Consider the following 26,204-nt stretch of genomic DNA (forward strand, 5'->3'; position numbering starts at 1 on the left):
TTCAATTAATTTTAATTTCATAACTCTTCACTCTTCCTTAGTGTTTTAGGTCACCAAAAATCCCAATTTCAGAAACTTGTTACCATTTTCCTTCTAGCATGCATTTTTACCAATTTTATTTGATTTTTAAACAATTTTTCGAAATTTTCAATTTTTAATAAACATAAAAGAATTTTCATAATTCCAAAATAATGGAATTAATTCATGCTAAAATAAATTAGGCATTGGTGGGGGCTCTACATATGAGTTTTCTCATTTGATTATCAACTGCTATGCTTAATGAACATTGTATGATCTGTACCTTGCTCTTTGATATGGATGTGATTATTTTATACTTGAGTTAACCTTGTTTCTATGATAACATATTATTATTTGCTATTGAGATACACTCTCACTCCCACTTTATTTATTTATTTTTTATGTATGACTTGCTTCCATTGTATGACCATTCCTTAGTATTTATTGGTTTCCTTATTAATTGTCATATTTGTTTTACCCTTATTTAATAGAGATTCATTTTTAGGGGCTTAGAAGGGTGCTATGACTCGTCATCGTACCTTCTTAATAGGTAGTCTAACCCTTGGACCCAGACTCGGTTTTCACAGACCTGTTTTTCCTTTTAAGAGTTACACTTAGAGGTTTTTTTTTTTTTTTTCTTATTTTGTTTTCCATTTAAAAAAAATAAAATAAAAATAGGAACTCCAAGTATTTTTTAAAAAATAATTTTTTTTACAAATAAAAAAAAAACAAGTTTCCTCGTTAAGTGGAAACGCATTGTGAAAAATGTAGGGTCCAAAAAATTATATATTTATGACGTCATCGATTCGACTATGATTCAATCGTTGATCCGACTAATGAACACTAAACTAGTAATTTTTCCGGTTTAGTGACCAATATAGTTCTAAAAACATTGATAATAAGTATCTTGCAATTGCAAAAAACATTTTATAAAATATATTACGAATAAGAAAATATATAAATTCCAAATTTCATTTTCTTGCACAATGTTGATCGGCTCATTTGGGTGAGTCGGTGGCGACCCACCCGAAGTTCCTTCGGCCGTTGGGCGGGATAGGCTTATCGTTAATAAACCGAAGGTACTCGTCGAGGGACACAAATGCTAAACGACGTCGCTTTCTCCCTTGACACTCCCAGACTCTGATATAGAAGCCCGGAGATCATTTGTAGTTAGAGAGGGAACGGAAAAATGGTACACAGTGCCTATGATTCCTTCGAGCTCCTCAATAATTGTCCGACCAGGATCGAGACCATCGAATCGTACGGGGCCAAGCTCTTCCTAGGATGCAGCGACGGATCTCTCCGAATCTACGGTCCAGAATCCTTCAGCTTCGACCGATCGCCGCCCTCCGATCCCAATGCCTTAGAGCTGCGAAAGGAACCATATGTACTAGAGAGAACCGTGACTGGGTTCTCGAAGAAGCCCTTGGTGGCAATGGAAGTCTCGGGTACGAGAGACCTTCTTCTGTCGCTCTCGGAATCTATCGCATTTCACCGGCTTCCCAATTTAGAGACAATTGCCGTGATCACCAAGGCAAAAGGCGCTAATGTGTATTCGTGGGACGATCGGAGAGGGTTCTTGTCCTTTGCCAGGCAAAAGAGAGTCTGTATTTTCAGGCACGATGGTAATCTTTTAAACTCGAGTTTTTTTTTTTTTTTTGCTTTCAGAGATTTGGGTTTATATTTACCGTCTGTTTGGTTCTGAGAATATGAAAATTGGTATCTTTGAGAGGCAAAGTCGGGCCCTCAACTGCTTTGAAGTTTTTTAAAATTTCTTTATGCTCTCTGTGTCTTGATCCCAACTGAAAGGGGCAGTTATTAGGAACAGGTCGATGCCCCTATGTAACAAGCCTATTGTTTTTCCTCTGCCAAACTAGAATCGCAACGATATTATCTGTTAAGATGTTTGAATGGTTTAAATTTGAGAATTAGAAATTCTACCTGAAAGGTGAAGATGTTGGAAGGTCGAGGACTGAGGATGAAATTCATGTGGTATTAATTTGAAATGAAGGGTCAATAATGCTTTCAACATGATCATTTTACATCTTTGAGGTTTGATTCTGAAAGCTCTATTTGTTGTGGGGATTTGAACTGATGACTTACACCTTAACATGGCCTTGGGAAACAAAAAGAAAAAATTAATTTCATTATTTTCATTTTGTTGTTTTGCTTTCAAAAATATAAAAATAAAATAAAATATAATTAAAAACATTTGTCTTAACCATCAGCCAAGCTAGACAATTGCATTATGCTTAGTCAGTGGAGGTTTTTGATTTTTCAGGCCTCAAATAATGAAATATTTAGGATTAGAAATTTGGTTATCTTTATGTTTCCTATGATTTCTTAGCAACCAAGTAAAGCAGTGGTTGAATATTTTTTCCAAGTTTATCTACGTAATTTCCAGATGTTATAGGCACCATGCACTTTACATTTTGGTCTTGGTGCTGAAATTTTTTCCTGAATCTGACTCCATTATTGTGCATTTATGTGATTGACTAAAGAATGATGGCATTTTCAAGCATTCATCAATAATCTTGTAATTATCTGTTGGATTTGGTTTTTCCATGTTGTTTAGGGGGCCGGGGATTTGTGGAGGTTAAAGAATTTGGTGTTCCAGATTTTGTGAAGTCAATGTCTTGGTGTGGTGAAAATATATGTTTGGGGATTAGAAGAGAATATATGATATTGAATGCCACAAACGGTGCATTGTCTGAGATATTTCCTTCTGGGAGGATTGCCCCACCTTTAGTGGTCTCCCTTCCTTCTGGAGAACTTCTTCTTGGGAAGGTACTCTTTTCTTCTATTTTGTTGGCCATTTACTTGTCATCTTCCAAGATAGGCAGTTGAGCACTACTCAATGAATTAGATTTCTACAAACATATGTATGCACATCCATATATTTTTAGTAATTGATTTGAAGAAAAAAATATACTTTTTGAATCCCTGGAGAAAGAGTGAATTGCCTCTGTAACATGCTTTTACCATCACTTGAAAAAGATATGTAATTTGCAGATGCACTCTGCTGGAGTTTTTATGGCCTATTAAAGATAACCAATGCACTAAGATAACTATTTTTGAGTTAAAATGACTTTGTTCCACTCAGATGGTTAAACTCCAACTGCTATTCATTTTGCTAATCATGCCTATTGTGCATATGTACAGCCAGGCCTTATCACAACTTGTAGTTAGACTAGTTATGCTAAAAAACTTGCTATCTGTGATTATCCTCTAGAGATTAAGTAGGATCCTCGGTTCTATCTGAGGGCTCTGAGGAGTCTCCACAATTTTTTATACATGTAATGGTGTTGGTTATTTCAATTTTATAAAACATGTGGAGCATATATTTCATCCTTTACCTAAAAATAATATGAAATTGATTTTACCCAATTCCATATCAAGCATATCCCATAGCCACTTTCAAGCTCTGCTGAAGAGGGGGACAGAAAAAGAGAGATTTGGGAACATAGAAGTCAAATAGACCAGTCCATCACCATGGACATGCACACACAAACAGAAGAGATCATAAGCAGAAAAGAATCTCCCTGCCTTCAGAATTCGTAAGCCTCATAGCAACATCAATAATAAGGATTACAAACAATCTTTTTAACCTGTATATTCACTTGATATTGATGCTATTTAGAAGTTTGATTTAATTCTTTCTACCCTGTGGAATCAATAAATAAATGAAACATAAAATCAGCTACTTAAGTTACAAGTTCTTATATAAGTATTGCCTTATTTGTGTTCCCTGCTCTTTAGGACAACATTGGGGTTTTTGTGGACCAAAATGGGAAGCTTCTTCAAGAGGGCAGGATTTGTTGGTCTGAGGCCCCTAAAGTTGTTGTCATTCAGAAGCCATATGCAATAGCTCTCTTACAGAGACATGTTGAGGTAGCCTGCTCATTTACTATCCAAGAAAATTTTCTGGTTCTTTTGTATTTGTCTGAGAAATTTTGCATTTATGCAGTTTTTTTTTTTTTATAAATATTTTCAGATACGGTCCCTCCGAGTTCCATATCCATTGATACAAACTGTGGTTCTCCGCAATATGTGTCATCTTCACCAGAGTAACAATGCCATACTTGTTGCAGTAGACAACTCTGTTTATGGGCTATTCCCTGTTCCTCTAGGAGCACAGGTATTTCTTGGTTTTTTTAAAGATTAATGCTGCTTATCTGATTGCATCTTGTATGTACACCACCTGACCACCTCTTGGAGAAGCGGATGGATGAGTTAGGCAGGTGGGGTTAAAGACAAGATCTCTCTGTCATTGAAATTTTGGTCAAAACTATATATATCCATCTATATATATGTGTGTGTGTGTGTGTGTTTCATTTTTTATTTTTTGTGATTTTCCAGCCATTCAAAAAAATATTTTGTGATTTTACTGTTTTTTGTTTATGTATGTACTAGGTTTGTACTGACGTCTTTTCAACTGTAACCCACCTAACTTTTTCATGTTTGATCCCTTCATGTGTTTTTGGGTTAAGGTTGTTTATGGTATGAGGTTGGGATAGAAATTGAGATGATTGAGATCGTGGAAAAGCTATTACTAGTTGTTTTGTGTAGTTGATCCTGTGTTTTGTTAATCCATGCTTGTCATTGAGAAGATGGTTCTCTACTGAAGAAATGCCCTTGCCTATCTTGACCAATTTTATTGTCACTTCTGTATTTTTCTTTTGCTTGTTATAATAGAAAAAAATAATGTTGCAAAACAATATAAATAAATCAGAGCCATCACTGTGTGCTTCTGTATTTTCAAATGTGCTCCTTTGATTGCTAAGCTGACATAATAAAGAAGGAAAAATTGTGAAACTCATACTAAGTTTGGGTTGGGTCCATGCAACAAGATTTGTAGTTTTCTTTTGGTTTCCTATTATTTCTCAACACTGAAATAGAACATTGATGAATTTGTTGGTGTTTGAGTGAAAACTCTCACTATGACTGAAAATTAAATATTCTTATAAAAAATAAATAAATAAACAAATAAAGATCCTCAACTGAAGAGAAGAAGGCTAAATGTTTATTACCTTCTGAAGTTTCCTTAATGGTGTCAACAGCTGGCACAATGAATTCTTGAAATTTTGTACAGTGCATGCCCTAACTAAATAACACAATAACCATAAGTTGTGCAAATGACAGTAACGATTTTCTAATTTCACTGCAGATTGTACAACTAACAGCGTCTGGTGATTTTGAGGAAGCTTTGGCTTTGTGCAAAATGCTTCCACCAGAAGATGCAAGCCTCCGAGCTGCAAAGGAGGGGTCAATTCATATAAGGTGAATATTACCCTCATATGATTATTATTTATTTATCTTATTTCTTATTAGGCGGCACTCCATTCAATTCAGCCAATGAAGCTTCCTAACTCCTTGGAATTGACTGTATAAGTCCTGTTTTTCCATTTAGCTCCATCTAGAGCAGTAAAGCTATACCTTCCATTAAAGTTTTTGTCATCATGTTGTTTCTCATTACCATCCATGTCCTTTCTGGTTTCCTCTTCATCTCTTGGTACTTTCAACCTGAATCAAATTTCTCTTGTATTGATGAATCTATAGATCTTCATTACACAAGACCAAGTCATCTTAATGATTTTTCTTCTTTTTGCTCACAATTTGGTGCTGTTTCTTACTGAGTTGATAGGTATTCTTGTAATGACACTATTTTATAGATCAAGCCACCATATAATTTATACATTTATATGACATTTTTTAGTTACTTTGACCAGTTAGTTGATTTCCTACAATTCATCAATTTATGCATCAATCAAGTTTATTATTCTGAAAATGCTTTTTTTAGAATAAACTTTTTAAACGACTTTATGTACATTATTATAGGTATGCACACTATCTGTTTGAAAATGGGAGCTATGAAGAGGCCATGGACCAGTTTTTGGCATCTCAAGTAGATATCACCTATGTGCTTTCTTTGTATCCATCCATTGTTCTTCCCAAATCAGTTGTGCTTCCTGAGCCTGAGAAGCTGATGGAGAATGTTTGGGATGCTTCACATCTCTCAAGAGGTTCATCTGGTGTCTCAGATGATATGGAATCCTCACCTCCTCCACAGCTATTGGAATCTGAAGAAAATGCAGTACTTGAGTCAAAGAAAATGAGCCACAACACTCTCATGGCTCTTATCAAGTTCTTGCAAAAGAAGAGATACAATATAATTGAGAAGGCCACTGCTGAGAGAACGGAGGAGGTTGTTTTAGATGCTGTTGGAGATAATTTTGCATCTTATGATTCAACTAGGTCTAAAAAATCAAACAAGGTAAACCACTGACTGTACATTGGTTGCCTTATCGACACCTATAATTAAAGTTTTATTCCATGATCTTTTTATAACTTAGTTGGCCCATCAGGGGCGTGTTAACATTGCCATCAGCTCAGGTGCTAGGGAGACAGCAGCAATACTAGATACAGCACTACTCCAAGCCCTGCTTCTTACTGGACAGTCTTCAGCTGCTTTGGAATTACTGAAAAGTCTTAACTACTGCGATATGAAAATATGTGAAGAGATTCTTCAGAAAAGAAATCATCACACTGCTCTGTTAGAACTTTACAAGTGCAATGGAATGCATCATGATGCTCTCAAACTTTTGCATCAATTGGTAGAAGATTCAAAGTCAGACCAACCACAAGCTGAACTAAGCCAAAAATTCAAGCCTGAAATGATAATTGAATATCTCAAGGTTGGTTTGTCATGTGGTGTGATGCTGTTTGTCTTGATTACAGTTTGAGAGTTTTTATTAAATTTATAGATTTTTAAAAATGTTAATGATATGGAAGCATTAGATAGTCTAAGTCATCTACATTCTAAGGTATGGAATGTTCCATGGTGGCTTTCTATGATTTGATCAATTATGTGGGGCATGCCAATGCAGGGTTAATTGGACACTGCAGATGGGGGTTATCTTCCTTCAAAATTTATTTCACCAGCCTATGCTCAATTGAGCTTATGGTCTTATGAATTAGAATCTTTTCTGTGGAATTTGAATTGTAGCAGTGATTTCTTCCATCTCCAAGTGCAGTTGAATATTTCTTCTCTTGATTTCTCACCTGTGACATTTATTATCTATAAAATAACTATGGAAATGTGGTAATGTCTGAAGTTTAGCTGTCTGAAAGATATGGAAACATTTTTCTTATGTTTTTCTAATGCCCTACCCAAGCAATATATGAGTTTTCTGGTGTTCAAGCTGTATAGAAATTGCATTAGAATATGGTGATTTGTTTTTAGAAAATTTGGGTATTTTCTTAATGGGTTGGACCGGGCTTGTTAAGTTGAGTTTAGTTGGACTAGAGCCATTATATCCTGAAGATCCAATGAGATTTGGTAGATTTTTTTTAGGGTTATTTGATTAAAAGGGCCTCTCAAAACCCAATTTTTGATATTTAACCTCTCACCCTTTTTTTTTACATCATTTGAACAAAAATGCCCTCATCATTTTCTTGTAAAAATAACCCTTTCTTTTAAAACCCACATGTAAATACTTAAAATAGAAAAGGGTATTTATGTCAAAAATAGGTTACTTTTCCAGAAAAAACATGGGAAGAGTTAGATTTCCAATTTGAGGATTATTTCATCCCTTTTAACCAACTATTTCTTTTTTTTATGCAGCCTCTGTGTGCAACCGAACCTATGCTTGTCTTGGAGTTCTCAATGCTTGTTCTTGAAAGCTGTCCATCACAAACTATTGATCTCTTTTTGTCTGGAAATATTCCGGCGGACTTGGTCAACTCTTACTTAAAACAGCATGCTCCAAACATGCAAGCCATGTACTTAGAGCTTATGCTTGCCATGAATGAACATGGGATCTCTGGAAATCTGCAGAATGAGATGGTGAAGGAACTTCTCTCTCACATTTCTTTCAGTAACTTGAAAAGAATGTGCAATTCTGATTTGAGTAACCTTTCTTCCATGTGCTGCCAACCCTGTTTGCCTGGGAATAAAAATAGTTGATGTTGGCGGTGGTTAGGCTGATGTTTTATTAATCCAGAACTGCTTTTACTTAATTAATTTTATGTTTGGTAGGTGCAAATCTATCTATCAGAAGTACTTGAATGGCATGCAGATTTATCTGCTCAGGGGAAATGGGACGAGAAAGCTTATTCCCCTACAAGGAAGAAATTATTGTCTGCTTTGGAAAGTATCTCAGGTTATAACCCTGAGGGTTTGTTGAAGCGTCTTCCCCCAGATGCTTTATATGAAGAGCGTGCAATTTTGCTGGGCAAAATGAACCTGCATGAGTTTGCCTTATCTCTGTATGTCCATAAGGTACTCTTTGCCATTGAGCTAACTTTTTTCCTCCTATGACAAAGATGGTTAATCAATGTGATGCCACTTACAAGCCAAGACAAAATGAGGGAAAAAGGTTTGTGTAAGGAAATTTCGGCACCCTGTGACACATTTGACCATTGTTTCAGTTAGTAAATTTGGATTTAGCCCTTTGATGTATTCAAATAGGAAATCTCATTATGCCGGATGGGATTATTGACCATTGAACGGGCTACATTTTGTCATTGCTTCTTATTCTAGTTGACAATCCTTAGTGCCATATCTTTCAAGTATCCTACATTTTCCAGGTTTATTTTGGGTCTTTTTTCCTATTTAGATGCAAGGTCTCTGATAAAAAAAAGTTCAGACACAAGGTCTAGGTTTGGGTCAGCTCATTTGCAGTAGTGTCTAGGTTTGATTGACCTTTGGGCTCATTGGTTGATTATCTTAGGTGTATCTTTAATAAAATTATAGTATTAATACTATGTACCCTTGACAATTATTCATTTTGACATTCATGTTATAGTTAAAAAGATTGTCATGGGTTCACGATATCATTAAAGATGTCATTAAATTATTTATTCAATAATTAAAAAAATCATATTTTACATATCAGTTAAATAAATTTCATATACATATGTATTTATATATATATATATATATATATATATATAGAGAGAGAGAGAGAGAGAGAGAGAGAGAGAGGATGATAATAGGGTACTTTTGAGTCTCTGATTCAATTTTTAACTTTTGTAGCTTCATGTTCCTGAACTGGCACTGTCCTATTGTGATCGTGTATATGAGTCCGTACTTCATCAAACTTCAGGAAAAACTTCTGGCAATATATACCTCACTCTTTTGCAAATCTATTTGAACCCTCGAAGGACAACAAAGAACTTTGAAAAGAGAATTACTAGTCTAGTATCATCTCAGAATACAAGCATTCCGAAGGTCAGTTCAGGAACATCAGTTAAAGCTAAAGGAGGTCGTTTGGGTAAGAAAATTGCTGAGATTGAGGGTGCAGAAGACATGCGAGTTATCAGCAGCACTGATAGCGGGAGGAGTGATGGTGATGCAGATGAACCTAGTGAGGAAGGAGGTTCTAGCATCATGCTTGATGAGGTCCTTGATCTGTTGAGCCGAAGGTGGGATAGAATCCATGGAGCACAGGCCCTCAAACTCTTACCGAGGGAAACTAAATTGCAGGTATCAATTTTATGAATAGAGAATTCATTTGATTCTGTCTGAATGTTTTATTTGCTTATCATAGTTTTGGAAGGAAAGAAGAGAAGGCAAAGCTCTTAATCTCCTCATTAGATAAAATGTTGTAGAAGGGTGCAAGATCTTAGAATAATGGAATTATGATTTTGCCTTAAAATTTCTTTTGAATCAAAATTTAAAAGGAAAAAAAAAAGAATTGAGAAAATAGAAACAGAAATCTATGTGTTACATGCTCTAAAAGTTAAAGCCTGAAGTCACAGGGTTAAATATATCTTCTGTTCAATGTGTTTCTTCAACCTTTTTGCGAACCATCGTATTTTCACAAGCCATTTTGCAAGTTTAATTGGCTATTAAACAACAATAAGTCCAGCTAGTGGTTGTAAATTTCTTTGGTTGCTAATTACTTCACTACCAGACAAAGTCTCAGCCCTGTTTGAAATTCAGGCCTAAAAGGTGACGAAGTAGAAACCAGCCTGTAGTTGGGTTCTGTCAAGCCAATAGCTTAAAAACACATGGACTTGACCTGGTTCACCTTTTGAGAAATTTCCAAATAGCTGCTAAATGCTTAGGAAGCTACATGTCTCATTAGAGCTCTTGGTTATCAATTCACCACATGTTTGGATTGCAATAAGTTTCTGTAATGAAATTGAATTGTAGGTCAATGGTTCTAAATCTCACTTTTCATTGAACCTCTAATACTGAATGACTTAACTTTAGGTAAAGGGTTAATGAGTTTTGATGAACTTCAAGTGTGTCATAAAAGAGCATTCATTAAGCCAAATATGTAACATTGTTGTGGGTAGTTAGCTTGGAGAGATGAGAACACGGGGTGAAGCTGGTGTTGCCAGGGGAGGAAGAAGTTGTTTTGTGGTGGAATCCAAATCCTTAGAGATTTTGGTTGAGGAGTTGGGAGGAAAGCTGAAAGGCTGCATTTGGGAGAGAAGCAAAAGTGTCTCCTCTTGGATTAGATTCGGGGAGGCTAGTTTACGGTGCTTATTGGATGGAGTAGAAGCTTGTTATAGAGAGGTTAATAATCGAGACTGGGCTATTGGCTGGGAGGAGGGGAATAGGAAGTATAGGTTGGAGCGTCGCTTGAATGAGGCAGGAAGGTTCATCCTCTGCTCAGTTCGTGATATTGAATCAAAAAAATATAGCATTATTTTTCTAGAGGGGAAAGGACAGTCTTTTGGTTGGAACTCATTGGCTGTGAGGTTGAGAGGTCTTGGTGTGGCCCCATCAGGTTGCTTACAGGTTTCCAAAGGGCCAGAGGATTTGTTGAGGGCGAAAAGGGGCTCGAAGGTCCAATGGAGGGAGAAAGGGGTGGAGCTGAAATCATATGTAGATGCTGTTAAGACAAGCCCGGGAAGCGTAGGCCAGTCAGTTTGGTTAGAGGTGGGGGAAAGAGAAGTGTGTGGAAGGTTAGTTCAGTTGAGACAGTGTCTGGTAGGCTGGTGGGGTCTTAACTCAGCTCCTTTTCCTGAGTTGGAGTACGTAAGGAGTTGGACGCCGCAACATTGGGGTTTAAAGGGGAATCTGAGGGTTGTTGTGATAGGCAGAGGTTTCTTGTTGTTTGATTTTGAGTCATCAAGTGAGGCTGAACGTGTTTTAGCCAGAGGCTTAAGAAACTTTAAGGAGAATGTGATTATTTTGGATAGATGAAACCCTAAGGTGGGGTGTTTTTGCAAGGATTCTAGTGCTAATGAAGTTTGGGTAAGGGTGGTCAGGCTCCCCCTTCATTTGTGGAGCACAGAGGTGTTGAAAAGAATTGGTGATGGGTGTGGAGGATTTGTAGCAGTGGATGAAAACTCGTTTTCTTCGTTTGAGTTGCAGTGGGCTCGGATCCTTGTGAAGTGCGTGGACAAGGAGTTTCCCAACACTGTCCACATTGTTGTGGGGTCGGGATGTTATTCCCTTCAACTGTGGTGGGAATCCTCTCCTTGGTTCACGCAGGTGGTGCCAGCGAGAAGCTTCGACGGGGAGGGTGGCTCAAGGGAAGGAGAAGAAGATGGAAGAACATCATGTGTTCTTTGCTGTGGAAGTCAAAGGGAGAAGGTGGAGTAGTTAAGGATGCAGCAGGGAGTGCTTGATGTGTCATCTTTTGGAGGTGTTCCTTCCTTCCCTCCTGCTGTGATCTCTGAAGCAGGGACTACAGTGGAGGGTAGGGTAGGTACTGTTGATGGACGTGTGAAAGGGGGTAAGGAGTTTTCTTTTAAAAGGATGGACGACTCTGTTTTTGGGCCAAAAGGCCCTTGTTTTGGGCCTAACGAGTTAGTAAATGGGGTGACTCAGGGCCCTTTTAAAGAAAGTGGGGAGATCTAGGGCCCATTTAAAGAAATCCAAGAGGGTCTGGGCCAAGACTCTAGGCCCATTGACCCTTATGTCGTGAAAGGCTGCAGAGAAGGGGAGAAGGGCGTGGGTCATGGGCTTGAAGGCCTTGACGCAGTGGATGGAGGGGTTTTAATTGGGGAAGGATCCTCGGCCTCTCGTCCTAGGGCACAAACGTTAAGCTTGGAAAGAGGCGTAAATGGAGATGCCGACCCTCTTATCCTAGGGGAAGAACCTTCGGCCTCTCGTCCTAGGGCACAAACGATAAGCATGGAGAGAGGTATAAATGGAGACGATGACCCTATTGTCGGCATGACAAGAGTCGCAATGCCGATGGAAGTCTCTGAGGTGGTGAAAAGAGGGACGATGACTGACAAAGCGCTGCGCGTTGAAGCTTCCAAGTATGTCGAAAATTCTTCGCTCTTTGTGGGGGGTTGGGAGCTCTCTTCTTCTACTCTTTCTTCTAGGTTTGATCGGGCTGGGGCGAAGGAGGGGGCCTTGTCTGGTTTGGTCTCTGTGATTGAGGGAGAGGAGCAGCTTCCTTTGAGCATTATTCTGGCAGATGGAAGCAATGGGGAGTTGGGCTCTGAGGGGGAGAAATCCTCGGGTGGTGAAGGAGGAGGAGGGGGTGAGTTTGAGGACTTGTTACAGGATCTGGAAGGAAAAGGATGTCGGTGGGACGATAGTTGCTTGGCGAGGTTCAGTAAGTTCCTGGGTTTTTCGACGGAAGGTTTTGAAGGCGAAATATTGAATCTGCTTCTAAGGACCAAGAGAAGAAGAGAGCAGAATATTAAGAAAGATATTTCGAGATCCGCTAAGTTTGATTGTGAATTGAAAAAATTGGAGTGGTCCATCAATTATAAAGGTGCGAGGAAGGAGAAACCTTTGGTTAGATATGGTGGGGATAGAATCTCGAACCTTAGATGAAGATAAAGATTTTATCTTGGAATGTAAGAGGGGCCAACGATAGGGTTAAAAGGAAGGTTATTAAAGCTTTGATCAGGTTGCAAAGAGCGGATTTGGTGTGTCTGCAGGAGACCAAAATTCAAGATATGTCCAAGGGGGATTGTTCACAGTCTTGGAGTGGGAAGATTCTTAGGCTGGGGTGCTATGGGTGCAAGGGGGGCTGCTGGTGGGGTGGTAGTGTTTTGGGATAATAGAGTTTTGGAGTTAGTAGGCATGGAGGTGGGTCTTTTCTCAATTTGTGTTGTTTTAAAAATTGCGAGGATGGCTTCTTATGGACCTCTACGGGAGTGTACAGACCTACCATGAAACGGTACAGAGAGTTATTTTGGGAAGAGTTAGGTGCCATTTGAGGGTTGTGGTTTTATCCTTGGTGTATTGGTGGGGATTTTAACGTAGTCAGATTTCCCAGCGAGCGTAGTAGAGAAGGAAGATTGACTGGATCCATGAGAAGATTTTCGGAGGTGATTGAGGAGTTGGCTTTAAGATATTTGCCTCTCCATGAGGGGCCGTTCACGTGGAGTGGAGGGCTGAATAGTCTTTCCAGGCCTAGATTGGATAGCTTTCTGATATTGGAGGATTGGGAGAACCATTTCAGTGGGGCGATCCAGTGTTCTCTCCCAAGACCGGTGTCTGATCACTTCCCAATTCTGTTAGATGGGGGTGGGGTGAGGAGAGGTCCAATTCCGTTTCGGTTTGAGAATATGTGGTTGAAGGAGGAGGGGTTTAAGGTGCTGTTAAAGGGCTAGTGGCAAGGATTCAACTATATCGGGTCCTATAGTTTTATCCTGACAGAAAAATTAAAGGCTTTAAAAATTAAGTTGAAGGACTAGAACTCGGAAGTGTTTAGTAAAGTAGGGGTGAACAAAAGGTTGGCTCTGGACAAAGTGTCTTACTGGGATAATCAGGAGCGGCTAAGAGTTTTAAACGAGCAGGAGTTAGAAGCGAGAAATGAGGCTAGGGAGGATTTCTAGAAATGGGCGCTTATGGAGGAGATTTCGTGGATACAAAAATCAAGAGAAACTTGGTTGAAGGAAGGCGATAAAAACACGAGATTTTTTCACAAGATGGCAAATTCTAATAGAAGGAGGAATTGCTTGAAAAAAATTAAAGTCAATGGCACTTGGTTGTCAAAAGATCATGATATTCAAAGAGGAGTGGTGAGGGCCTATCAGAATCTATTATTGGATCCAGGTGGTTGGTGCTCTTCTTTGAACAGTCTTGAGTTTGACAGTATTGGGGTTGAGGAGGCAACCATATTAGAGATGTCTTCTGTGGAAGAGGTGTCTTCGGCTCTTTCAGAACTGAATGGGGACAAGGCCCCTGGTCCGGATAGGTTTTCCCTTGCATTCTGGCAATTCTGCTGGGATTTCATCAAAGATGAGATTATGGGTTTTTTCAAAGATTTTTTTGAGAGGGGAAAATTTGTCAGAAGCCTGAACACTACTTTCCTAGTTTTAATCCCAAAAAAGGGCGGGACTGAAGATTTGAGCAATTTTAGACCCATCAGTTTGGTGGGAGGCCTTTACAAGTTGCTTGCAAAGGTCTTAGCCAATAGATTGAAAAAGGTAGTGGGAAAGGTGATGTCTGCAACCCAAATTGCCTTTGTTGAAGGTAGGCAAATTCTCGATGTTGTGTTAATAGCCAATGAGGTCATAGACTCCTTGCTGAAAAGAAAGGAAAGTGGGGTATTGTGTAAATTGGATTTAGAGAAGGCCTACGATCGTATTAATTGGGATTTTTTGCTGTCAGTGCTACAAAAAATGGGTTTGGGGAGAAATGGGCTGGGTGGATTAGATGGTGCATATCCACTGCCTCGTTTTCTGTTCTAGTTAACGATTCTCCAACCGGTTTTTTCCGGAGCACTAGGGGTTTAAGGCAAGGAGACCTCCTCTCCCCTTACCTTTTTGTTTTAGGAATGGAGACTTTAAGTAGCCTCATTAATAGGGCACTGAGAGGGGGTTTTCTGTCAGGCTGCAAAATAAGGGGAAGGGAAGGCATTAGGATCCAAGTTTCGCACCTGCTGTTCGCTGATGATACGCTGGTTTTTTGTGAGGATTCCTAAGAGCAATTGGCTTTTTTAAGTTGGTTATTATTATGGTTTGAAGCCATTTCTGGTCTGCGTATTAATTTGAACAAAAATGAAATTTTGCCGGTGGGTAGAGTGGAGAATGCTGAGTTATTGGTTGTTGAGCTTGGCTGCAAAGTGGGATCTCTCCCTTCCACTTATTTGGGGCTCCCTTTGGGTGCTTCGCATAAGTCGGTGATGGTTTGGGACGGAGTGGAAAAGAGGATGCAGAAGAGACTTGCCTTGTGGAAGAGGCAGTTCATTTCTAAGGGTGGAAGAATCGCTCTCATTCGGAGCACTTTGACGTGCATGCCAACCTATCTTATGTCCTTATTACGTATGCCAAGAGTGGTTAAATTAAGATTTGAGAAAATTCAAAGGGATTTTCTTTAGGGAGGGGAAGCGTTGGAGAAGAGGCCCCATCTTGTAAAGTGGGTTGTTGTTTGCTCTCATAAAAAGAAGGGTGGATTGGGGATTAGAAATCTTTCTACTCTCAATAGGGCCCTCTTGTGCAAATGGAGTTGGCGTTTTGCGGTTGAAAGGGATTCCTATTAGAAGCTTATAATTAGTACGAAGTTTGGGGTTGAAAGAGGAGGGTGGAGTACTTGCGGGGTTAGGGAGGGCTATGGGGTGGGGCTTTGGAAGGAAATCAGTAAGAAAGGTTTGTTGCTACTCAACAATGTTTCATTCTCGGTGGGGGATGGTAAAAGGGTGAGGTTTTGGAAAGATATTTGGTGCGGGAACATGTCCCTTTGCGAGGCCTTTCCCTTTGATTTAGCGGTTTCTAAAGATGCATGGGTAGCGGACTGTTAGGATTCCATGGGGGAAGAGGGAGGGTGGATTCCCTGCTTCCTTAGACCTTTCAATGATTGGGAGGTGGAGGAGGTGGAGAGATTCCTTTCGACCATTCAAGGAAAGAGGCTGAATGCTGATGTGGAGGATAGGATGGTGTGGAAAGAGATGAAAAATGAGATTTTCACTGTAAAGTCCCTTTATAATTCTCTTGATCATAGCTGTGCAGTCCTGTTTCCGTGGAGCGTTATTTGGAGTCCGTATGTTCCTACAAAGGTGGGTTTTTTTGCTTGGGAAGCTTCATGGGGGAAGGTTCTTACTCAAGATCAACTCAAGAGGAGGGGCTGGACTTTAGCTAATAGATGTTCCTTGTGTTGTGCTGAAGAGGAGACGATAAATCACATCCTTGTTCATTGTTCTAAGGCGAAGGTTTTGTGGGATCTAGTGTTTTCTTTATTTGGTGTTAATTGGGTCCTTCCGTTTACGGTTAGAGACACTCTTTTAGGTTGGTATGCTTCCTTTAAGGACAAGAAGCATAGAAAGGTTTGGCGGGCAGCTCCTCTTTGCTTATTTTGGATGGTTTGGAAGGAAAGAAATAGGATAGTTTTTGATAATGAGGTCCTGTCGATTCAAAGATTGAAAAATTCCTTTGTTTGTAATCTCTTTTCCTAGGCCAAATCTTCTATAGTTGTAGGCCCCTTAACTTTGTTTAACTTTGTAGACTGGTTGGGTTCTTGTTGAGGGCCGGTGAGTGTTTGTCCCTTTTGTTTCTGTTTTTTAGGTGACGCTTGTATACTCCCTGTATGCTTTGGGTCGCCTTTCAAGCACTCTTTATCTAATATATCCTTATGCGTTTATTTATCAAAAAAAAAAAAAAAAACTCCAAGTGTGTCAAACAAAATAATTGATGAGAGTCAAAAGGAAACTATGAAAGTTTAACAAAATGAAGAAGTTTAAAGTTTTTGTTAATTGCTGTCTTACTTTGTGTTTGTATGAGAGACAATTTTCAGAAGTAGGATGGTCCCACAAGGTTGAAATGTGTATTGCATGGTTGTTTCACATTTTACGACTGAGCATATGATAAGGGTGGAGATTTTAAGTTTTAGGTTCTGCCTTCTGGCCTTTTCCTTGAGTATTGCTTTGAGGTGAATCTGAAGGATTAAGCCTCAAAAGCATTCAGATTTTCTTTTCAAATGATTCTATACCATTGAGCTGGAAATTTTCTATTTTCTTTAAGTTTCAAATGATTATATACTATTGGGCTGGAAATTTTCTCTTGGTATATCCCTCAACATATGGCCGGTGAGTTCAGTCGGATAATTATCAAAGTTATAAATGAAGTGAGGCAAAGCTACGGTGAAAGAGGGTGGATGGCTGACAATGTAATCTAGAACTATTTTCTGAAATAGTGCTTCTTCCCGTCTATCATAATTAGCATTGTATATGGCATTTAATTTATGGTACTCATTTATTAATAAGTAACCTATACAGATTTCACTCTGTTCAAACTTGCCTGGATTTGGTCAATTTGCAATAAATTTCTCTGGTACGGTGGACTCTGTGAGGCCATAATTGCTGCCATAACTCTACCTGGTATCCTGTAGGGGCACCATTTTGGCTTATCTAAATCCTTTTTGCTTAGCGTTTTCTTTTTTTGAGTTTCTTGTTGCATGTGGGCATGCTTGTCTCCTGCAAGCAATCAGAACAATTAATCAGTTTTCCATGGGTATTGATAGGGGTGATGTATAAAAAATTCAGTTTAACCCAGAGGTCCCAAAAAGCATAGTTTGTGTAGTGATAATTTCTCCTGTCACTGTGTTCTTTATTTTGCAGGAGCAAGATATACCATTCATTTGATGAGGTCATCAACTATGTAGCATTCTTATTTGATAATCTGATAAGCCTCCTATACGTTATGTGTATTCCAGAAAAGGGAGCAGAAGTGTACTGCCATCTGGCAGTTAGTTGTAACAGTCTTAGTATAGGCTGTGTAACAATCTTGGTACAGGCTAGAATAGCTTAAATAGGAAAAAGATGAAATTAGTTGACAGCTGACTGTTTTGTGAGTCTGGTGGGAGAGTGATAGCCTCTCGAATAGTTATCTTAGTATCAGTTTGCTCCTTGTTCTTGAAATTCTCGAAATTCAATAATATTTCTCCATTAGATACCTATCATAATCCATGGAAGTTGCAATGTGTGACTTGATGAATACTATGGAGAAGTAAAAACCTCCTATTTCTGTTCTAAAATATTATATAATTCATCAACATCATTAAGTTAATTAAATCTGATTTCTTAGGCCTTACAGTTTTAATTTAAGCTCCATGTTTTTATCATGAATCTGCAGAACTTGCTTCCATTTCTTGGGCCTCTCCTGAGGAAATCCAGTGAAGCATACAGGAATCTATCAGTGATCAAGAGTCTTAGACAGAGTGAGAATTTGCAGGTATGTGTGTATTTATGTATAGAAGTGAAATTAGGGCAATGTGCTGAAATGACCTTACACAACATTATGTGATTGCAAGTAGATTTTTCCATTGGCATAAGGACATAAAAGCACATGCAAATTGTGGAATTACCACTTAATTTGCTCCAGCTAGTATATTTTGTAACGAAAGCTGATCTGGTTTTTAGGATCATAGCTTTTTGTATCTCATATACAAATGAATCTGCAAAGTGCATATTCAAACCTCTCAGCCTGTGCAAACATTTTCCTTAAAACTTCTAACACTATTGTGATGAAGTCTTTGAGGTGTTCTACATTTACTATAGATCAAGTCAGTATGCATTAAGGCAAAATGTACATGCTGCAGTGAACCTCGAGATAAGACTCATTGTTGTCTCCATCATGAACGAATTAGTATTTTCATCAAGTTTTATAGGATTTAAAAATTCCTCTCTTAGTATTCTTCTCTGAACAACTAATTTTGTAAAACAGGTAAAGGATGAACTCCACAACCAGAGGAAAACGGTTGTGAGGATCAGCAGTGACAGTATGTGCTCTCTCTGCAACAAGAAGATAGGGACAAGTGTTTTCGCTGTCTACCCCAATGGGAAGACACTGGTGCATTTCGTTTGCTTTAGAGACTCACAGAGTATGAAGGCTGTGGTTAAAAGCTCTCCACTGAGAAAGCGTTAAATTTCAATTCATACGGAAGTAAACAAATGCCCTTTCCACTTTAAGCATGGCAAGTGATGATTTTTGTGCATGAATTTGAACTGTAGAAGTCGTCCCTGGAGACGCTTGAGTTGGCTTTACGGCATCGTCGTTTGTTACTACCGGGCTTTCCTCTTCCTTTGGCATGCAAGTTAACACTACCTTGTAGTGGAAGACTTGCAACAATGAACTTATAAAAAGGGAGCACTTGTTGTTTGTTAGATTGTTGGAATGTAATGTTTGCATTTTCAAGAGTGAGATTTTTTTTGTGAGGCTGCTTTTGTAAAGAGAGTTTGAAATTTTAGAGTCAGCCTCTTGATATTAAAATTTTATAGTCTCCAGGCTATAGTTTGTATTAAGCTTGTAACTACCAAGACGACTAAAAATCCATAATAAAGCAACTGAATTTCTTCAACAAATTTCCATTGGAAGAGGAAAAAAGCGTTGGCAAAAGAAACGCAATTCCGCATTCATCAGTAGAATTGTGAGGTATCATTCAAAATTCTGAGATTTCCCTCTAAAACTGTAAGTGACAACTCCGACCCTAGATCCCTGGGTAGGGCGATCCACATGTAACGTCTCAACTTGAAAAAGCTTCTTGGCCTTTCTGAAGAAAGCGGAGTCCTTCTTCCACCTCCTCAAATGAGCCATCACAAACATCATTTTCTTGTTGTCAGCACCCTCCAACCCCATCAACATGCGTAGGCTTTGGAGAAGGGGGTCATACAAATGATCATGATACACTACATCTGACGCCAGTATCAGGTCAAATTCTCGCCCAATCAGCTCCACGTCATCAGCTTCTCCCCACCTGAGTGGTGCCACCTCAACAGTTCCACCATGCGGGCCCCAAATGTGGGAGTTCATCTCGACGTTGAATTGGAGGTTGGGGATCACGTGCGGGAGATCGGTGACGGTGACATTAGCGCTGAGTGTGGCGGCGGCGACAATGCCGACAAGGCCAGTGCCGGATCCGAGTTCGAGGATGCGGAGAGGGCGATGATCTTGATCGTTGGATAAGGCGGAGAGGATGGGAGAGAGTGGGCTGTTGGTGGGGTGAGAACGGAGCTGATCAAGGAGGGTGACAAGGGTGGTGGCTGCAGGCCAGAGCTGGAAGGAGAGACCTTGGGAGGGGAGCTGCCTGATCACCACCGTTGTATCGATAGAATGGATGTGGTTGTCCTGCAGTCGCTGCTTTTGGGCATCCTCATCTGCACTAGTCAATCTTTTCTCAACCTCTGGTTCATCCGGTAGAAGGACTTTCATGGGATCAGTTTCGTCTTCGTCGCTTTCTCCAGCGACCATCTTGAAGGGCGACGTTCGGATCACCGGAGCGGCGCAGGTCTGAAAGTTTGCAGAGGTTGTGCTTGAGGTCGTAGTGAGTTGTACTTAGGGTTGTTTGACTAAAAGGCCGTTAATTCGAAATAATGAAATATAATTTATTTTTAAAAAATATTCTTCAATCATTTTGATTTAAAATTAATTAAAGCAAATAATGGATGTAAGGTCACAAATCTATCGTAATTGATGCTAAAAATATAAAATATGAAAGGCAAAAATGTTCTTAAAAAAAATTGAGAAAAAATGAATGTGTTCATAGTTCTCATCTTTTTTGTTCTTTGATTTTTTTTTATATATTCTTTCCCTTTTTTTTTCTTTACTTTCTCCTTTTGATTTTCAAGTGTCACAATTATATTTTTTAATTTCTTTTCTAGAAATATTTGAATATATTTTCATTTCTTTTTTTATTAAAAAAAATTAAAAAAGGAATGCACAATATACGTATTAATAAACTTTTAATTATATCTTTTTAATTTTCAAATTTTCTAATTTAATTTAATTTATATATTTTATAATTGAATAAATTAAATTTTAAATAAAAACAAATATTTTCTATAACTTAAATTTATTTCTAGTTTTATTTTTATTTTCCTATTTTATTTTATTATTATTAATATAACATTTTAGGAATTTCGTTGAAAGTAATTAATAAAATTTTCATTAAAATTTAATATTAATAATAACATTTTTAAAATGAAATTTTCATATATTTTAAAGAGAGCAATATTTTTTTTATAGATTTTTTTGCATATATTTTAGAATTTTCATACTATCTATATTATTATTATATAAAATAAAAGTATTATGTTGTTTGTACTTTATTCTTAAAATCAGTTTTTAATCTTTTTTAAAAATAATTTTTTAAGAATTTATCCAAAAATTTTTTAATAAATTTAAATATTTTTAATTACTTTTTTAAAAATATTGTAAGAATTTTATTTTTAAAAACAATTAAAAATCTTATAGGCATGTACAAGGGATTAGGCTGGTATATTTAAGAAGTATTTTCCTCCATTTAACACCTGCAATGCAGCTACAGGCAGACTAAAAGCCTAAAATGCCCTCTGAAAGTAGATTATGTTACGAAAATGCCCATCCGGAATAAACAAGGGAGAGTAGTAGTGTTGGTTTGGGCGACGACTCTCCCAAAATCTATATACAGAGGCAGAGGAGGAGTGGGGCACGTAGCAAGAGGGGATAGCGAGGAAGACATGATACGGGCGGTGATAGTGATGAACACACAGGGCAAGCCCCGCCTCACCAAATTTTACGATTACATGGTCCCTCTCTCTCTTCTTTTCGAATGAATTTCTCAATCTAAGGATTCTATCTCATCTGTCCTTTTCCTAATCGTTTTTGAGTTTGATTTTGTGAGGTCAGCCTCCGGAGAAGCAGCAAGAACTCATTCGGCGCGTCTTTGGAGGTCTCTCCTCTCTCTCATTTCTGATTGATCTTGAATTTCTTTGTATATTAAATTAGATGTTCTGTTACATTCCTAGGATCTATCTGTGCTTTGGCTTTGATTTTTCCTTTTTCTTTTTTAATTCTATACAGTCTTATGCAGTAGAGCTGAGAACGTCAGCAATTTTGTGGAGGCGGATTCGGTTTTTGGTCCGGTATTGTTCTCTTCTTACTCTTCTCTTCTGGCCTTTTTGGAGGAGAACAATTAATCCTCGACTTCTTCTAGTTATTTCTATGTGTTGATTTTGAACTCTGATGTGTCTATGACGGTAGATTATTCTTCTCTAAATCAACCTATAAAATCCATTGTCTATGCGTGTATGGAAAATCCCTGCCAAAGATGCTTTTATACAATTAACCTTTGTTTGGTTATTCAGTCTTCATAATTAGGTTGCAGTTTTATTTTATTTCATTTTTAGGAAATTTACCTTAGCTAGGACAAATGGTTCAGTGTAGTGGAGTTTCACAGGTTTATTGACTTGCAATGGATGAGGAATTGGATATATCTGACCTCTCTAAAACCCTCAACAATTTTTATCCTCTTTCCTAGAAAATTTATCATACCCATTTTGGTTGAGACATAATCTCGTCTCTGATTTCTCTAGTTCACAAATCTGGACAGAGAATTTGAGGTTAAAATCTGTTGTCCACACCAATGTCATGACTTCCAAAATTAGTTTTGAAACTATGAGTAGCTTATCTTGTCTTTGAAGTCCATATGATCTATAACACTTTAAAGCAACATTTATATTGGCATACTTTTTCATGTATATATGTATACGTGGCATTATGTTTTGTTATTCCATAACTCCTCTGACCTAAAACTTATATACATTTTATCTTCTGTCCTGTAGGATACTCGCCTTGTGTACAAGCACTATGCAACTCTCTATTTTGTCTTTGTATTTGATAGTTCTGAAAATGAGTTAGCCATGCTTGATTTGATACAAGGTATGTGCTAAAACTTTTTGTTGTCTACTGGAAACCATGCACCATTTCAAGTCTTTATATATAGAAAGAAAGTTGTCAAATGTCTCTCCTGTGGAAAAAGTTGTCTCTCTGAACATAGGAAGACTCATGAAAAAAAAATTGACTGTTAGATATTTGCAATCTTATTTTGATTAGCTTTACTTACCTGACCTGGAAGAGGGTAAACTTGACGGACTAGGAAGGAACTTCAAGGTTCACCTATCTTGATTAACATTTTACCCACTTAAAAAGGAATAACAAAATCAATAATTCTAGTATGTCCATGCTCTTGTCTTTGATATTGGACTTGAAGAAACTGATATTCATCATGGTTGACGTTCACTAGATTTTGTATGCAGTTTTAGTTGGGCATGGCCCAACCAGAATAATTGGATATCTTAAGTGTTTGTTTTCTGAATGCTTTAAGCGTCTAATTTCTTTTGCTTCAGTTGGCGAAGGTTAACCTTTATTGCTCTCAGTTAGCAGCTTAATTTTTCCAATTGAGAACTTGTTTTATGACTACTTTAGGAGGTTGTTTACCTCATAGATTATCTGGATTCATGTCTAGTTGCTCTATGTTTTAACAGTTTGGAGCTCTTGATGAGGGTGAAAGACCATGTTCATTCAGCATATCATCTTCATATCAAATAAGCTAAAATACAACAGCTTTTGATATTTGTTAATGGTCATATCATTTGTTTACTCTTGACTCTTCTGCCTTCAGTTTTGGTGGAAACATTGGACAAGTGCTTCAAAAATGTATGCGAGCTTGACATAGTGTTCAATTATAGCAAGGTGATATTTTCTCCTCCCTCATTTTGCTTGGTGTCACTTTTAATGCTTGGAAATGGGTACTTTATTAGCAGATCAAATATTGACTAACATTATTTTCTATGTTGCTGTACAATGATCACAAACCTTTTGCAATGGTTGAGCCCATGATGGTACTTCACTTATAAAATTAAATATACTGCCTGTCTTGCACTACCATCCTGGAAGACTAACTCAAGTTATTTGGGTTGACTTGGATAGTTGTTCATTCTGTTCCAACTTCCTAGTTGAATGAACTGAACCAATTCTATAAGTTATTTGGTAATTCTTGAAATTCGAACCTGTAACTTAGAAGTGTGCTTCTTTGCCAACGCCTAAATGTTGTCTTAGAAGGGTCACAAGATACACTTGTTTTGGCATCATTACCATACTATTTGGTATTTCTTTTTATAATTACTGGCCCACCAAATTGTATATTCGCTGAGGCCCCCCAGATGCAAATTTTAAACATTTTCAGTATACATTCATTTTCTTGTTTTTCTTGTCTGCTATAAGAGGTTAAATAATTACCCTTCCACACAGCTCCACCCAGTTGCATCTTCACTGAGGCCTTCCTGTGCAAATTCTAAACATTTTCAGTAAATGTGCTTTTTCTTGTTATTGCTTTGCCTGCTATTAATATTTTTAATGTTTTGCAGTTGCATACTATTTTGGATGAGATCATTTTTGGCGGTCAAGTGCTAGAAACAAGTTCTGCAGAAGTTATGAAGGCTGTTGAAGAAATATCAAGGCTCTCTCTCTCTCTCTGCTTTTGTCTGTTTCTGTTTGTGTGTGTTGGTGTCAATGGAATTTTCTGTGTCTCTGTTTCTGTCTGTATTGGTGTAACACTGGAATTGTGTATCAATGTTGTTACCTTCCTGATGCAGGTTGGAAACATCCTCAAATACTATCACACTTGTCCCTAAGGCCATTTCTGGTTGGCGAAGTTGATAGCATGTGAGTTTAAGAGGCCTCGTTGTGATCGTCCCAGCATTACACATTGAAAATAAATTTGAACGGGGATAATTGATTGTTATATTGGTGTGCATGAATAGAAGTCATTGGATGCTCTAGTGACACTGGACTTGTTTTTCATTACCTCAGATAAGTTGATGGCTCATAGATGTGCAGTATTGGCAGTTCCCTCGCACCTTTTTAAGTTCAAAAAATGGTTTATTCGTGAGCGATCAACAATGGTTGCTGGGCTGTTTACCACCTAGTATGTCTGTTACTGGGTCTGCCTAAGGATGCAAGATTTGAAGAGGTGAAGGCCAGGGCTATGGCGTGCTCCACTTTTTTGTATGTAATAAAGTCCTTGTCAGAATGTAAGTTTGATTTACCAAGAGAACTGTGAGCATATTCTCAATCATTTCTAGACATCCTTTATTCCAAGCTCATGTAGGTTGATTAATGTTTGTAGATAATATGTTTTAGGATGAACCTGTTGTTATGGGTTCTCTATGGTGCTTCTGTTGCATGAATTATCAAGAGAAATTTTGCCAAGCTGGATGTCAAATCAGTCGAGGAGTGACCATAGGATTGAAAATCACAAGAACGCGAGTGGACGTCCATAGTCTGGCTTGATATTGGGCCCATAGGGTACAAAACTAATAATTGAAATGAACGCTTCTGATCGATCCTGTACAATGATGTATAAGCTGGGTCGCTTGGGCCTGCTCCACAAGTGACAAGCCCAATTTGTCTTGTGCTCGGGAGTAAGAAACTGACAATTGATTGCGAGGCACGTAGAGGAGAGTATATTTAACTTGGTTGGGTGCTTCTAACGGCAAATAGTAAAGCTTGTGGACTACAATTCATGAGCGTGTAAATGTGGCTATTTGGGCTTGGCCCAATGTTCTAGGCCCAATTGGCTATTTGTGTCTGTTTTTTGACAGTTATTACGACAGATCCATTGGACGCAAGTAACTTGGCCTGAGGGCTTATGGATGGATAATAGAAATTTGAAAACCAAAAGCCCTCTAAGGCAAGACCAAGGGTGATTAATGCATAGTGAGAACAGAGCGCACGCGAGATTGAGACACAGATCTAGACATTGAACTGTTCTTAGCCCAAAGAAAAGGTAAGCTGAAACTTCAGGAGTTTTGGGTCAAAATGGCCCATTTTTAAAATAGAATGTAACATCTAGCCACTTTTTGAAACTTATGTTCAAAGTGGCTTTTTTGGTGCCATGTAGGTGTCATATCATTAAAAAATATTTTTTTTCATCATTTTAGTTAAAACCGTAGTTGGCAAATGCGGCTTCATATTTGAACTAAAGCCGCAGTTGCCAATCGCGGCTTCATTTTTGAACTAAAGCCGAAATTGCCAATTACGATTTTAGTTTTTTTTTTAATTTTAAAATTTAATTAAAAATTATTAAATTACAATTTATGATTGAAATTTAAAAAATATACTTAAATAATAAATTATTTATATTTAAATTTAAAAATTTAGTATTACTTCAACAAACATAAATTGATAAATAAAAGATATTATAAATAAATATTTTATTTGTTAATAAATTAATAATCTTAAAATAATAAACTTATATGACATATACATAATATATAAAATTGTATAATTTATTAATTTAAGATATTTAATTTGTTGTTTTTTAAGATATTAATTTATTTCGTATTATGATAAATTTATCTTTATCGAAATAATAGTAGCCGTAGTTGATAACTGAGATTTTAATTATAATTTTTTTTTTTACTTTCAAATTTAATTAAAAACTATTAAATTACAATTTTAAAAATATACTTAAATAATAAATTATTTATATTTAAACTTCAAAA

General features: G+C 37.7%; 3 protein-coding genes across 6 annotated transcripts; 2 read left to right on the forward strand and 1 right to left on the reverse strand.

Annotated features, from left to right (window-relative positions):
• Positions 1–1,047: 1,047 nt before the first annotated feature.
• Positions 1,048–19,240, forward strand: LOC117912057 (vacuolar sorting protein 39). Of its 2 annotated transcripts, XM_034826499.1 has the most exons (12): positions 1,048–1,643; positions 2,594–2,805; positions 3,778–3,909; positions 4,013–4,156; positions 5,186–5,298; positions 5,857–6,292; positions 6,384–6,713; positions 7,643–7,864; positions 8,057–8,299; positions 9,056–9,505; positions 18,016–18,114; positions 18,607–19,240. In XM_034826499.1, the coding sequence occupies exons 1-12, from the start codon at positions 1,208–1,210 to the stop codon at positions 18,805–18,807; spliced, it is 3,018 nt and encodes a 1,005-aa protein (XP_034682390.1). In that variant the 5' UTR covers positions 1,048–1,207; the 3' UTR covers positions 18,808–19,240. The 2 variants fall into 2 exon arrangements, with proteins under 2 accessions (XP_034682390.1, XP_034682392.1); XM_034826501.1 differs by lacking the exon at positions 2,594–2,805 and having other exon boundaries at positions 1,475–1,643.
• Positions 19,219–20,206, reverse strand: LOC117912058 (protein N-lysine methyltransferase METTL21A-like). Its single transcript, XM_034826502.1, has one exon. The coding sequence runs from the start codon at positions 20,128–20,130 to the stop codon at positions 19,318–19,320; it is 813 nt and encodes a 270-aa protein (XP_034682393.1). The 5' UTR covers positions 20,131–20,206; the 3' UTR covers positions 19,219–19,317.
• Positions 20,207–21,239: 1,033 nt separating this feature from the next.
• On the forward strand, positions 21,240–24,909 carry LOC117912128 (AP-3 complex subunit sigma). Of its 3 annotated transcripts, none has more exons than XM_034826606.1 (8): positions 21,240–21,446; positions 21,547–21,589; positions 21,721–21,782; positions 22,482–22,578; positions 23,321–23,391; positions 24,066–24,157; positions 24,294–24,363; positions 24,511–24,909. In XM_034826606.1, the coding sequence occupies exons 1-7, from the start codon at positions 21,255–21,257 to the stop codon at positions 24,355–24,357; spliced, it is 621 nt and encodes a 206-aa protein (XP_034682497.1). In that variant the 5' UTR covers positions 21,240–21,254; the 3' UTR covers positions 24,358–24,363; positions 24,511–24,909. The 3 variants fall into 3 exon arrangements, with proteins under 3 accessions (XP_034682497.1, XP_034682499.1, XP_034682496.1); XM_034826608.1 differs by having other exon boundaries at positions 24,294–24,362; positions 24,451–24,909; XM_034826605.1 differs by having other exon boundaries at positions 24,294–24,909.
• The last annotated feature ends 1,295 nt before the right edge of the window (positions 24,910–26,204 follow it).

This window comes from Vitis riparia, chromosome 4 (assembly GCF_004353265.1).
Source record: "Vitis riparia cultivar Riparia Gloire de Montpellier isolate 1030 chromosome 4, EGFV_Vit.rip_1.0, whole genome shotgun sequence".
Classification (NCBI taxonomy): Eukaryota; Viridiplantae; Streptophyta; class Magnoliopsida; order Vitales; family Vitaceae; genus Vitis; species Vitis riparia.